Here is a 12,509-nt window from a genome sequence, read left to right on the forward strand (position 1 = left end):
CTTTTTTAACTTGAAATCCTTGAGCTCCTAATGTGAGCTGAATTAAACCCAGGTATTAGTGGAAAACAGCATTTTAAAAACCCCTGGTAATAATACACATTTAGATGTAGTCAGTAATTCAAGGATTCCTTTTATTTTAAACAATTTTATGTAACAATTCTTAGAAGTAGTATGCAAAATTACTATAAAAGATGTAAGAATTAATACATATTTACATTCTTAGAAAGTTACTCTTGAGGTTAACTGACAAAACTGTCACTTTCCTAAATGAGTATGATACAACAAACTAATGGAGGAACCATTTTTTCTTATTTGGCCTGAATTGTCCAAATGGTCGTGGTCCTGGGCCATGGATGTAAGGGATCCATGAGCCCACATGACTACTATACTGCGGGCTCTTAGAAGAGACAGAGACTGTCTTTCCAATAAAATATACCCTTGGGCTTTATTGTCACTGTTTGGTAGCCTTGTTGGATCTAGCTTTCCAGAAGCAACTATTATTCAGTGACTTCGTATGGTCAATAACATGTGAGACTTCAGTTAAAGATCAATGGGCATTTGAAATTGAATTCACAACTGTAGGTAACAGGTTGTAGGCCCAAGTTTAGATGTACTCAGTAAATGTGTTTTAATTGGAGTCTTGAGAGATTTACTGAATATTAAAGATGATACCTGGTGACCCAATCCTGTTTTGAGCCAAACTCGTCGTGAAATGCAAAGTAATACTAACAGACACTGGGAATATCTTTATGGTTGAGCAAGTCAATTCAGCAAAATGAACTGTTTGGTCTGGTTCATTAAGGTTAATTTTGAGGTTCTTGGCGCCCCTTTAGTGCACCAGGGCAGTGTGAATCCTGCTAACCCCTTCCACAAGGGGCTGTCAAAGATAATTCCTAGTAGTGTTTATTTTAGTTTATGGAACTAAAAGTCACTTGAGCACTTTGGGTCTGTTTTTATCGGTAGACAAAAAAGATTTACTCTAAGCTTGACTTAGTAACACAAACTAGAAAAACATTTTTCCAGAATGTACCTGGATAGTCATGTTTGGTAAATTTCAGTAAAATGCAGACTTTAAAGTAGGAGTATACACATCAGCTTTCACTGAAAAGAATAGCATCACATATAAGTAACAAATACAACAAGTTAAATAATAAAACCTAAAAACGTAATTTCATTTAAAGAATCTAAACCTTTGCAGATGGAGGTTTTAGGTAAAGACAGTGTCTCAGCCTAAAATCAGATGCAACTGTGAATGAAGTTTTAATATTTCTCCATTTTAAGGCCTGACCACATTTTACATTAGAGTGGAGTGTTACCAGAGCCTAATTATAGTCGACATTTTAGCAAATATTGTAGAGCAAAAAGGAATGCAATTTCTACGTGTGGTAAGACTACAACATACATGATTGTGTTAATCATTGTTCCCACTGAAAGGAAGTTTTGTATCACTCCATTTTGTTACAGTATCTTAAGTTTTAGGGAGAAAGAGGAATCTGAATTAATTTTAGAAAAGGATAGAAAATTACCTATAACTATAGAAAAAGTGTTCGCCTTGTGTCCATATTTGATGTTAGAGTTGGGTTTCTTTTTCAAAAATAAATTGCACAATGAGGAATCAACACCTGAGAGGAGGGAACCCCTCAAGGGAACCCTTTCCTCAGGGCTTTATTTTTCACCATGGTAAATTTACTAATGAAGACTTGAGCAAAATGTGGATCCACCATATAATGGTACGTTTTCACAGTGGAGGGGAGAGGTTCCACAGCCAGCACAGGGCATGGTGTCTGCACGGACGAACAGCTGGGGGCCAAGTGACAAGATGTCTTTGTGATGTAATCCACAAGTCTGTTGTACTGTTGCTCTGACAGTCTCTCTCGGACTCCATCCACCTGGGATCCAAAAATAAGAGATTTCTTTAGTTGCCAAACTCTCATAAGGAGATTTCCACAATTATCCGTTTTGCCTTCATACATTTCATACATTTTCAGGTTATTTAGTTAAAGCCATTTTATCCAAAACTTCTTTTTTGCCTCTAACTGGCAATACTACTGCAATTCCAGCAGTATAACAAGCTCTACGTGAGAGAAGAAAAAGACACCCTCCTTTGAATAAGCACTTGGTATTACGTAAAATCCCCATGTTTGAAGTTGATTTGATAACATTTTACTCATTAACTATTAAAACATCTGTCACTGCTCTTTACTAACCAGCCCAGGAACAAAGGTGTTCTCTGCTTAAATCTAATCACCATTAAACTAAGCTCTGAAATAAAGCTGTTTGCCCGTCTCCTCAAACCTCTTCAGACGGAACATTTTTGAGTTTGACAGAAAAGTGAAGAGCATCTCTTTCAAACCAGTGGCTTTGGACAGCATTAAAAAAATACCTTTTGAACTGTAACATTCTCTGTTTTTATAAATACTAGGATTTAAAGCCAGAGAAAATAAAACTGGGCAGAGGAAGGGGAAATTTTTATGGAAAAAAGGAGGATGCGAAGTACATTTATGGTTCATAAAAGTCTGGCTCATCTTCAGTGGAACTCAAATAGAACTGAGATATACTACCTAAGTTCTTAGGTGAGATTTCCTGAGAAAATACCCATCAAAGGCAGTTGTCGCTATAAATTCTTCCCACCCTGAAACTAGCTGGTGCATAAGCCGTTGATCTGTGGGAATCAGGTAGCCACTGACCTTTCCGGGTTCTTTAGTAAATGCTGGCAAGACCACTGGAAGAATTAAAACCATTTTAACGAGGGCGTTTTAGTTCTCCAAGTAGTGTAAAGAATTTCCGTGTTTCTGCGTAGGGCACAGAAACAGTGTGGCCAAGGTGTCTTAAAAGCTGCGGAAAGCCAGTGGGATGGTAGAAAGTGAAGGGGCCTGCCAGAATAGTAAGTAGGGATCTGTTAGAGTTTGGGTCTCGTATTTTTAAGCTTGAGAACAAAAATAAAGGCCCCCAAAGATTCACTGACACATGAAAGCTGTGCACCACCGGGCAAAAGCCAGAGCGCTGATGATATCATTTGATGGGGTCAGAATTCAGCTGGAAAGCTTTGAATACACAAAGTCTTAATTGCTCCTCCTGAACAGCAGCACAGGAAAACCCGTGTTGTGAAAGGAACCTGGCCAAGGAATAAATTGACCTTCTGACTCATTTTGAGCCTCTCATAAGGGATTTCGATGATGTGCCAGGCATATTAAGCAATTATTACCCTAAAAATGGCTGCATTTAACCAAGAAAAGCAAATGCTGATTTAAAAAAATCTGAATCCTGCCATATTTGAATATACTGAATGATGTCATCTACAAATTGATTCCTTTCAAAATTCAAAGGAGCTGTGTTTCCTAGTATCTAAAGCAAAAACCAGAAAGGCCATTTTATATAAAGATTTTATATAGTTTTCCCTGGAAAACAGCGGGTAGGCTGCTTCACCCAGCTTACATCTGGATTAGGTTGCTATGCACTGATGAGTGCGCCAACGGAGGAAAAGTCGTGTCAAGCAGCACTGAATGACACCACCCCCCGCCCCCCCAATTTAAAAAATACATGGGATTACGACACGTTTAAGGAAGGGTTTACTGTCTCAGAAAATAAATGAGTATTTTGTTCTGCAGCTCAGGTCTCCTTTGGGGTGACTGGGGGAGGTTAGAGTTTGGACACAGAACTGGGCAGTTAATTCTTGTTTCTTACGCAGAGCTGAGGGTAGATGTAAAGTGGAATAGATATTGGGAAAGCAGCGGAAGCAGAAGGCATACCAGGTAGCCAGCCTTTCTTTCCAGTTTCAGGTGCTGCTGGGTAAACTCGGCATCTGTCTTGTCTGTCTTTAATAGCTACCCTGCGGTTCCTGCTTTTTGTCCTGCCTCTGTCTTTGCCACCCTTTCATTCCAGCCCTCTGTTACCCCTGAACACCAGTGGCAACTGGTGTAGAGCATGCTGCCCAGTGTCAGTGCTCCTGCCTCAGTGATCCCATGGTCTCAATTAGGCCTTGGCAACTTGTTGGGGTGGTGACTGCAGATAGCATCTCACTAACCCCTGGAGAAACAGGTCTGTTTCCCTCCCGCTATGCTAATTCCCAGCAGTACCCTCAAACAGAAAAGCCGGAGAGAAGGATCACAATAGACAGTTCAACAGCAAAAGCTGAATCTCCAATCTCAGTAGTTTAGGATCTGAAATTGTTCCCAAGCAGCTATGGAATAATGATGGTGACAGACCCTCTTCAGAGCCCTGGCCGTTTCTTGTTAAGGACCAAGGACTTGAAGATAATGATACTATCTCCTGCCAAATCCTGTAGCCACATCACTGTTGCTTTATTGTCAACTAGATCAGAAGATTTTGGCAGATCTAATAAAGTCAGCCTGGACATCTGACCTCTGTTTATTCCCAGAAACTCATCAATTCGAAGCAGCATTGTAGTTTAGTGCCAAGCCCCAGCTTAAAGCCTGACTGATTATGATCCAAGAAACTAGAGAAATCTCAGTTGTTGTGCTTGGCTGCCTTCCATCTTCTCAGATAATTTTACCCAAACAGTGGTGTGAGGGAGACACAGGCTCTCCATACCAGGAAGAAAATAATGAAGGAATCGGGCAGGACCTTGTAGACACAGGTTTGCTGTCCTTTCCCAGGGCCACTCTGTCCCAGGTCAGGCCAGCAGGCTCCTCACTGCCCCTGATCCACACCTATCTTGCCAAGTGGGAAAAGATGTCTGTTTCTGAAGTCAACTCTTAGGGCTCCGTAGATCAGGCAATTAGCAGGGATGCTGGGGCAGAGAGCAGCTTCCCAGTGGGGCCCCTGCTTACCCCGGACTGGACTGCAGGCAGCTGGTGCTACTCTCATCAGTATGCCTGACCCCTGAACCCAGTATGCCTTGCCTGAACACCCATTCCACATCAACTAACGTGTGGCCAGGAGCCAGCAGCCAGAACATCTCAGGAGCTGTGTGGCCAGGGAGCTGCCCCAAGACAGTAAGCAACATCTCCAGGAGGTGCCTTGTGGGACTGACGGGAAACTGCCCTGTGGGGAGGGAGCACAGAGCCACACAGAACACAGAGCAGTGGATGGGGCAGAGATCTGTGTACGAAATTTTGACCCCACAAGTCACAGACCTCCTGGTTTGTGAACTTGCAAAGGTCTGGCCTACTGCCCATGCCGTTTCACTTATGACACCCTCACTTCTAAGGCGGCCTTCTCCAGGACCACGCACCTGCTGTAGCCACTTCCAGGCCACGTGCAGGCCCACGTGGGGCCTGTCTCATGGAGCAGCTGCATGGAATTGCTGCCTTGGTCCTAGTCCTTGTAAGACCTGCTCATTCTGGAGCTCCACTGTCCTGTCCTGTCGACTCCAGCACCCCAGCACCCCAGCCCCACAACGACCAAGCCTTGTTCAAGTCATATGGTAGCTTAGCCTGGGGCTGTGAGCCCACCTGGCCTCTTGCTGGCCTCTCCTGAAGGGGCCTCCTGAAGGCTCACAGGTACACCTGGCTGGGACTTCCCAACCCCCTTCTGCAAGCCCTTCGCCTCATACCCCCTCTGCAGCCAGTCCAGAGGCTGTGGGTTCACAGATGCCTGGTACCAGCCATCAGCCCACATCCCGACTTCGCTGGAAGCCAGCCCCAGTCACCCTGTTTTCTGAACTGTACCTCCACATCACAGGCCACTCTCGGCTGCTTGAGCTGCATGGTGAGTAGGTTGCTTTGCTTGCTGTCCTGGGCACAGTCGATCTCCGTGACAGGGAAGGCCTGCTGCTGTGTGTCCTCGCTGACACTCACCACGAAGAGCACTTCTGACGTTAGCAGCAAGCACCCTTCATGCTCCTGGCCTGAGTCCCGCACCAGAACCACTTCCAGGGCCATGTGGACTTCCGGTCTGCCCAGAGACTGAAGCATTTTCCTGTGTTAAAAGAGAAAAGTGAGGCTAGGAGCCAGCTTTGAAAAAACGGTCAATATTAGTGCTCACTGTTTGTACCAAGGGTTGGGCAATCCCACACATTGCTCCCCAAGGGCAAAGGGCCCTCACCAATCTAATTATTTTAGCTTGAAACGTAAGTGTCATTTTAATTCTCAAACTGATTCTGGTCAGCAAAGCCCAGCTACTTCTGGGGACAAAGATTTCCCTGGGCTCTGGTTAGTTCCTTTTCTTCCTATTACAGATGTTACCCCTAATTAGAAGGCTGGTTCCATAGAGAATCTCACACCCTCTTGTGGGCCCTGGCTTCCCTCCCAGTGAGCATCCTGAGTGGCAGACCCAGTTCTGAGGACAGCCACTTCTCCCTGGCTCTACGATGCCCCTGTGCTGCCTGAGACGCTGAAAATGATGGCTCCTCTTGGGCTCCCCTGGAAGTATGGCTGGTTAGCTCGAGAGCAAGCCAGGCCCTGTTAACACACAATGCGCATGTACAGTTGAGCAAGTGTCTCAATAATTTTACCAGACATATTTGACGTGGCTATTTGGAGCCTGGTCAGCATGTAGATCACTTGGCTGATAGCGTTGTTTGGGAAGCTGAGAAAGTCCAGCTCCATGTAAAATACCTGTGGTAAGAGAAGTAAGGGAGTTTTACTAGTTGTTTTCTGGAAAACAGTCCCCTGCTACAGTGATGTCATCTGCTTAGAGCCACCCATAAAATGCTGCAGATCCGAAATGATGTCACATCTTTGGAAGCAAGTGTACAGATAATCATTAAATACTGCAATGCTCTTAACCCCGGTGACTTTACATTAGCTACAAGCTGAAATCTTGTAGTCCATCATCGACTGGTAATTAGAGGAAGCATAACACTCCTGGGAGGCATCGGTCCTGAAAATGGCTTACCCATCATTTACAATGTATGTGATAAAAAAGTCAAGAATGTTAGTTGATGTTCTTGCTTAATATTAGACTACTTCTGTATCTACGCTGTGGCTGGTCAAATAATTAAAAAACACAGCACACACAGAGATGCACACAAAGGCACATGGTTTGCCTAGAGACAGTATTTAAGTGACTTAATCCAGCTGTTAAACATGAATCCATATCTATTTCTGAGTGCTCGTGGGGCCTCCGGTTTATGAAACGCTCTCTCCAGTGCCAACAGCAAATGAGGGCACAAGCAGCAGCCACGTAGGCCTCCAAGGAGACTCTCCAGACCCAAAGATGGTACAGCATGTGCGCTTTCTGAGGACTTGTAAATGTTTATAAATGAGGCACAGTCATTAGACTAAGAGTTAGTGGTTTATAAAACCTTCAGTGCAGTAATAAAAGTTTTACAAGGATGATGGAAACCAACAAGGCCATGTGAAGCTCTGTTCTGAGATGCTCTTACATAAGAGTTCCTCAGCCCTGGGAAATGCACAATGGTGTTTTCAAAACCAAAGGAATTTATGAAGTATGAGTTGACTTTCCCTCACTAGAGTCCAGAGCAAAAGGAATACTGTTTTTGTTAATGTGTAAGCATTTGATAAGGGAGTATTTAAAACTTTGTCCACTTAGAAGTTGCAGAAGTTCTTTTTGTCAGTTTCGCTGTGAGTGAAAATGTCATTCACAGAAGGAGAGACAGAAATAGAGAGGGAGGAGGCAGGGGAGAAGCGAAGAGGAACACATGTTCGTGTCTGTGTGGTCTCTTGGAGGAATCTCTCCGATGGTTGCCTGAGTGTGGGCATTCGTCTGCCGATCTCTTCCTTTCAGACAGCTTTTATGCCCTGATCTGGCTGCCTCTTGTTAGATGTACTGAGGTGCAGGATGTCTGCGGTGAAATGCCCCCTGCTGACTTTACGGCCAGATGCAGTGTGTTCACATGTCTGACAAATGAGAGCCCTCCTCGTTTGCTACACTAGCGAGGTGGCCTGCTTCACCACCAAAGTGACGGCACTGATTTTGGGTAAAAAGGAAACAATTCCAGTTACCTGTTTATTAAAAGTCACTTCCATGTGCTCTATCAAGAATGCAGAAAATAAGCATGGGAGGACGTGTTTCCTTGCCGCACACCCACCGCTCCATGTGCACAGCATGCATGGGGAGAGGCCCTGGCACTCTACCTCCAAGTGCAGGTAATACCATGAGCCAAAGTTCTCTACAACTGTCTGCCTGAGGAAAGGGCTCTCAGTTGCAGGTCATGTGCCTCTGCTGCCACTGGCGAGGAGACTTGGCCTGGCTGCAACGCAGCATGGAGTCTGCAGGTGAGAACGCTATGCCAAGCGTAAAGCTCTGTAGGCGTATGTGCGCACAGCCATGTACACACTCACACACACGAGTGTTCCCCTCTCTCTCTCATTGTCCAAATACAAATGCATTATAATTTAAAGATAGCTTTCTGTCTCAAATCTATTTTTCCTTTCAAATTGCTCACCAGAAAAAGCAATAATTCTATTCTCTGCTTCAGTATTTTCTATATATTGCCCTCAATCTCTAACTGGTTACTTTTCATTAAAGCCTATTTTATTAAATGTATTGTAAAAAGATTTTGTGACACGTACATATACTGAAATTAGTCATTGATTTTCCTGGTTCTGTAATTTTATTATAATTTATTAGTAGTACAATTCTACTCTTCATGTAGATAAGCATAAGGAGGTGAGAAAGATAGCTATTTATCTACTTACGGGTTTATTCCTTTTATTTTTCATTCCTTTGCCATGTGTAGGGCTAGATTATCATAGGGAACCCTTGGTATAATAACACACATTAATCAGCGATGTCTGAGTTGGTCTGACGGGCTTTCCACTGACTCACCGTAACCAGTCTGCGACACGAGCTCAGCGGCTCCTCCGATGGGTTTTGTGAACACCCCCATGATTCCTTTCCCCACGCCCGAGATTACACCCTTGGCCTTGTGTCCTGCTGAAGCATGAGCCTCGGAGGTCTTCTGGAAGTTCTGCATTGGCTGATCGACTATACCAGCAATTGCACCTGAAAAACAACAAAAGCCCCCAGTAAGGGCTAAGGCTTAAAATCCTGAGCAAAAGAAAACCTTCAATCTGGAACACAGTTTTATGTGGATTGAAAATGAAACCCCACCCTCATTATAAAGTTCTTTACATCTATTTACCAATTATCTAAGTACATTGAGGGCAGTTTAAGTTAGACATTTATTATCTTTATCAAAACACAATGTTCAGACTGGCTTTGATCCATAGTCAGGATCTGTGAAGTTCAGCTCAGAATTTAATAAACATGTCAACTATTCTATAGTGACACCCACATGCCTTTCTCCAGAAATCAGGCAACACAGTTTTTAGGGAAGAGAGCTAACAATTCCTTAGGAGGAGAGTGAAGCTGCTCAGCCTAACGCGTTTTCAGTCAGTCAGGAGGGGACTCACTGGAAGGGGCCAGCCCCTTTTCGTGTTCTCCCTTTTAATAAGAGCAATTATTGAACAATAACAATATATTAATAATTATTTAATAAGAGTAATTGTTGATATAGTAATTATTATTTCTATTATAGTCATGTGCCACATAATGACATTTTGGTGAATGATGGAACCCATAAATGACGATGGGCCCCTAAGATTACAGTGGAGTTTTTCAACATTCCTACTGCCTGGTAACCGCTGTAGTGAAGTGCATCGCGTTACTCAGTGTGTCTGCGGTGATGCTGGTGTAAAAGAACCTACTGCGTGCCAGTCGTAGAAAAGTACGTACGTACAATTATGTACAGTACATAATACTTGACAATGATAATAAACAACTGTGTCACTGGTTTATGTATTTACTATACAGTAAGTCTCTACTTAAAGTCAAAGTTAGGTTCTGTGACTTTAAGCAAAACGACATATTAAGGAAACCAGTTTTACCGTAGGCTAATTGATATAAACAAGAGTTAAGTTCCTAGGGGACCTCATCAATGTTATAATGAAACAACTTTCTTTGAGGACCTTTTATCATTATTTTACCTTTTATCATCATTTTAGAGCGTACTCTTTCTACTTATAAAAAAACTTGCTGTGAAACTGTGCCGTGTCACACTGGCAGCAGCCTCAGACACCTTGTGTTTACTGTGTCTCTTGATTGTCATCGTTCTGTCTTGTGCTTGATTTACTCTCCTGTTGTTTTGTACAGTAACAGGCTGTACTGGCTGTAGCCTAGAGGCAGCAGGCTACACACGGCCTAGGGGTGCACATACTACCAGGTTTGTGTAAGAGCCCCTGATGTTTGCCCAATGAGCAAATGGCCTGCTGACGTAGCTCTCAGAATGCGTCCCCGTTCAGCTGAGCGTAAGGACACCACTAATCTGATCTGAGTGCTTACTATGTGCTGGGGACTGTGAAGAGCTTTCCTTGTATGAGATCGTTGATCTTCATAATCCTAGGAGTCAGGCATGGTTTTTATCCTCATTTCCCAGATAAGGCCGCTGAGACATGGAGAGGTTAAGGAGTTTTTCCTAAGGTCACACAGCTGTTCCGTACTTGAGGCAGGATTCTGAGTGCAGGGAGTCAGGGTTGCAGCCCAGCTCTTCCCCAGCAAGCTCTGCCCTTTGCCCGTCTTGGACAAACTCCTTCTCTCTCATTTCATCTGAGGTTTGGCCACTTACTCTTCACTTTAGAACAGCTACAAAACCCTGCTCTCACCAGTATCTGTTCTAATGGCTTTCCTGCGGGGTGGTTTGTCCTCCTTACTCTTACTTTGAGGGGCCAATGATGAAATCTAGTAAAGGCCTCACCAGTTCTGATTTTTTTTCTGCCCATGATGGAGTGGGGGGTTCCCTAACTCAGCAAAAGGTAAAAATTTCATTTTTCTTGACAGAATTCTTTGTTTTCAACTCAAACCTGCTAGGATTAATGAAAATGCACAGTCCCCCTGGTAGAAATTTAGTACATGTCAAATCCCATTATTCCAAATGCCACTAACTGAAAGTCTCCTGGGTAACCAGAGATTTCCAGGTCTCAGTTAATGACCTGCTAATTTCAAGCAATATTCCATTGAACAAAATCCAGAAAAACCAAAGGCCAGTTCCTTCAGGTCAATTATAAAGGGAATGTTCTTCAAGGATTCCATTCCTCTAAATTTTGACAGAGCCACTTAAGTTTACATATTGACAGATTAAGAATGACCTGAGGCGACAGGTCTGTTTCCCAGCCTAGACCAGTGCTTCTCAAACTTTCTAAAGAAATGATGCAGGAAGCAGAGGAAGCTGCTCACAGCTGGTGCCGGCCGCCCTGGCTATGGAGGGCTGAGGGATCACTGCGCCAGCGCCCCCCAGACACCCAACCCTGGCACTTGGGCTGGGGAGCTCGCCCCACATTTTCAGTGTGAGGAATCTGATGGTCTGCTCTCCACCTGTGAGTTTCGGGTGCAGAGCAGCTGGGAGGTATTCATGGAAACGGCACACTGAGCTAGTGGCTGCCATCAGTGCTGGGAGAGGGAAGATCCCCAGGGCCTGGTCCTCAAATCATTTCACAGCAGACAGTCAAAGTGAAAAGCATCACATCAAGGAATACAGCTCTTAGATTTCATTGTCTGATTTCTTTGCTAGGTCTCCATGCTGAAGAGTAGCAAAACGGGAGTAAATATTATTGCCTGCATTTCTGAGAAAAACGTCTTTTCTCAAATGCAGATTTCTGTTAAGCCTATTAAAACTGAGTTGGGGGGCACGTGGTCGCTTTGCTGAGACTCTCCCACCTCCCTTTAATGTGCCAGGCCCAACCTGTACACGGGGCTTTCATGGCTGTGATTCTCATGCACACAGGGCTCCACCTTCTACCTGCCTGAGTGCAAACAGGTATCACAGTGAAACTATCCTTTGATCTTCCACTTTCTGCAGCCACCAGCCACAGTCAAGGCTCAGTTACTACGGCTTTGATAGATAAACTATTTGGGCAGCCTGAAAAGTGGAAAGCCTGCACCCCATGACAAGGTGTTAGTTTCTGAGAGGTAGAGGAGAACCTCTCAGACATGCCGTCGCTCAGCACCTGATCCCGGAAGGGGGAAAGCTGGCACGTCACACACACCGACACCTCACTGGTCACCAGGTGCGAGGCGGAGAACAGAAAGGCAGTGAGAGACTGGCAGTCATTCCATGGTGCCTGCAGCCATGCCTCGGGAGGAGCAGCTTTTCGTAGGCCTTCAGAAGGTTCTCTTATTAGTATAATCCAGCTAAATCCTGCAACTGGTAAATTATTTACTGTCATATAGTCAAACTCTGCTTTAAGGCTTTAAGTAGTGGAAACTGATCCCCAAACTTGTCTGTTGGCATCAGGCCCATGGGGTGGGCGGCCACATGGAGACGGCTGTGATGTGATGAAGTGAGGCGAGGAAGGAAGCGTGCACCTCGCAGGGGAATGCCTATGGGCTCCATGTGTGCTGGCCAGGGCAGAAAGTGGGGAGCGCTTTCCTTTTCTAACCTTTAGCTGGAAGACGAGGGCTCTCTTCGAAGCAAGGGAACTAAAATGGCCTTCCCTCACCAGTTCTGGGACTTGCTCCCCAGCCTCAGGCAGAGAACACTGTCCCTGAGCTATGAGAGTCCCTGCCTGTGTGCTTATTTGGTGCTGTCCTTAGCACAGGGTGTCATTATATTTTGGGCACTGTGAAAATAAGTCACAATAGCAGAG

General features: G+C 44.5%; 1 protein-coding gene across 8 annotated transcripts in view; it reads right to left on the reverse strand.

The window, feature by feature from the left end:
- Positions 1 to 110: 110 nt before the first annotated feature.
- The window catches only part of VPS13B (vacuolar protein sorting 13 homolog B), a 735,829-nt gene continuing 723,430 nt past the window's right edge, over positions 111 to 12,509 (reverse strand). For all 8 annotated transcript variants that reach the window (XM_074316465.2, XM_019757646.3, XM_019757649.3 and 5 more), the window contains exons 59-62: positions 8,695 to 8,871; positions 6,416 to 6,518; positions 5,631 to 5,880; positions 111 to 1,889 (exon numbers count right to left, since the gene is read on the reverse strand). In XM_074316465.2, coding sequence (XP_074172566.2) covers positions 1,641 to 1,889; positions 5,631 to 5,880; positions 6,416 to 6,518; positions 8,695 to 8,871 — 779 coding nt within the window. In that variant the 3' untranslated portion in view covers positions 111 to 1,640. The remainder of the gene's footprint in view (positions 1,890 to 5,630; positions 5,881 to 6,415; positions 6,519 to 8,694; positions 8,872 to 12,509) is intronic.

The sequence above is a fragment of the Rhinolophus sinicus genome, chromosome 6 (assembly GCF_057876585.1).
Source record: "Rhinolophus sinicus isolate RSI-liver-muscle chromosome 6, RSI-T2T, whole genome shotgun sequence".
Lineage (NCBI taxonomy): Eukaryota > Metazoa > Chordata > Mammalia > Chiroptera > Rhinolophidae > Rhinolophus > Rhinolophus sinicus.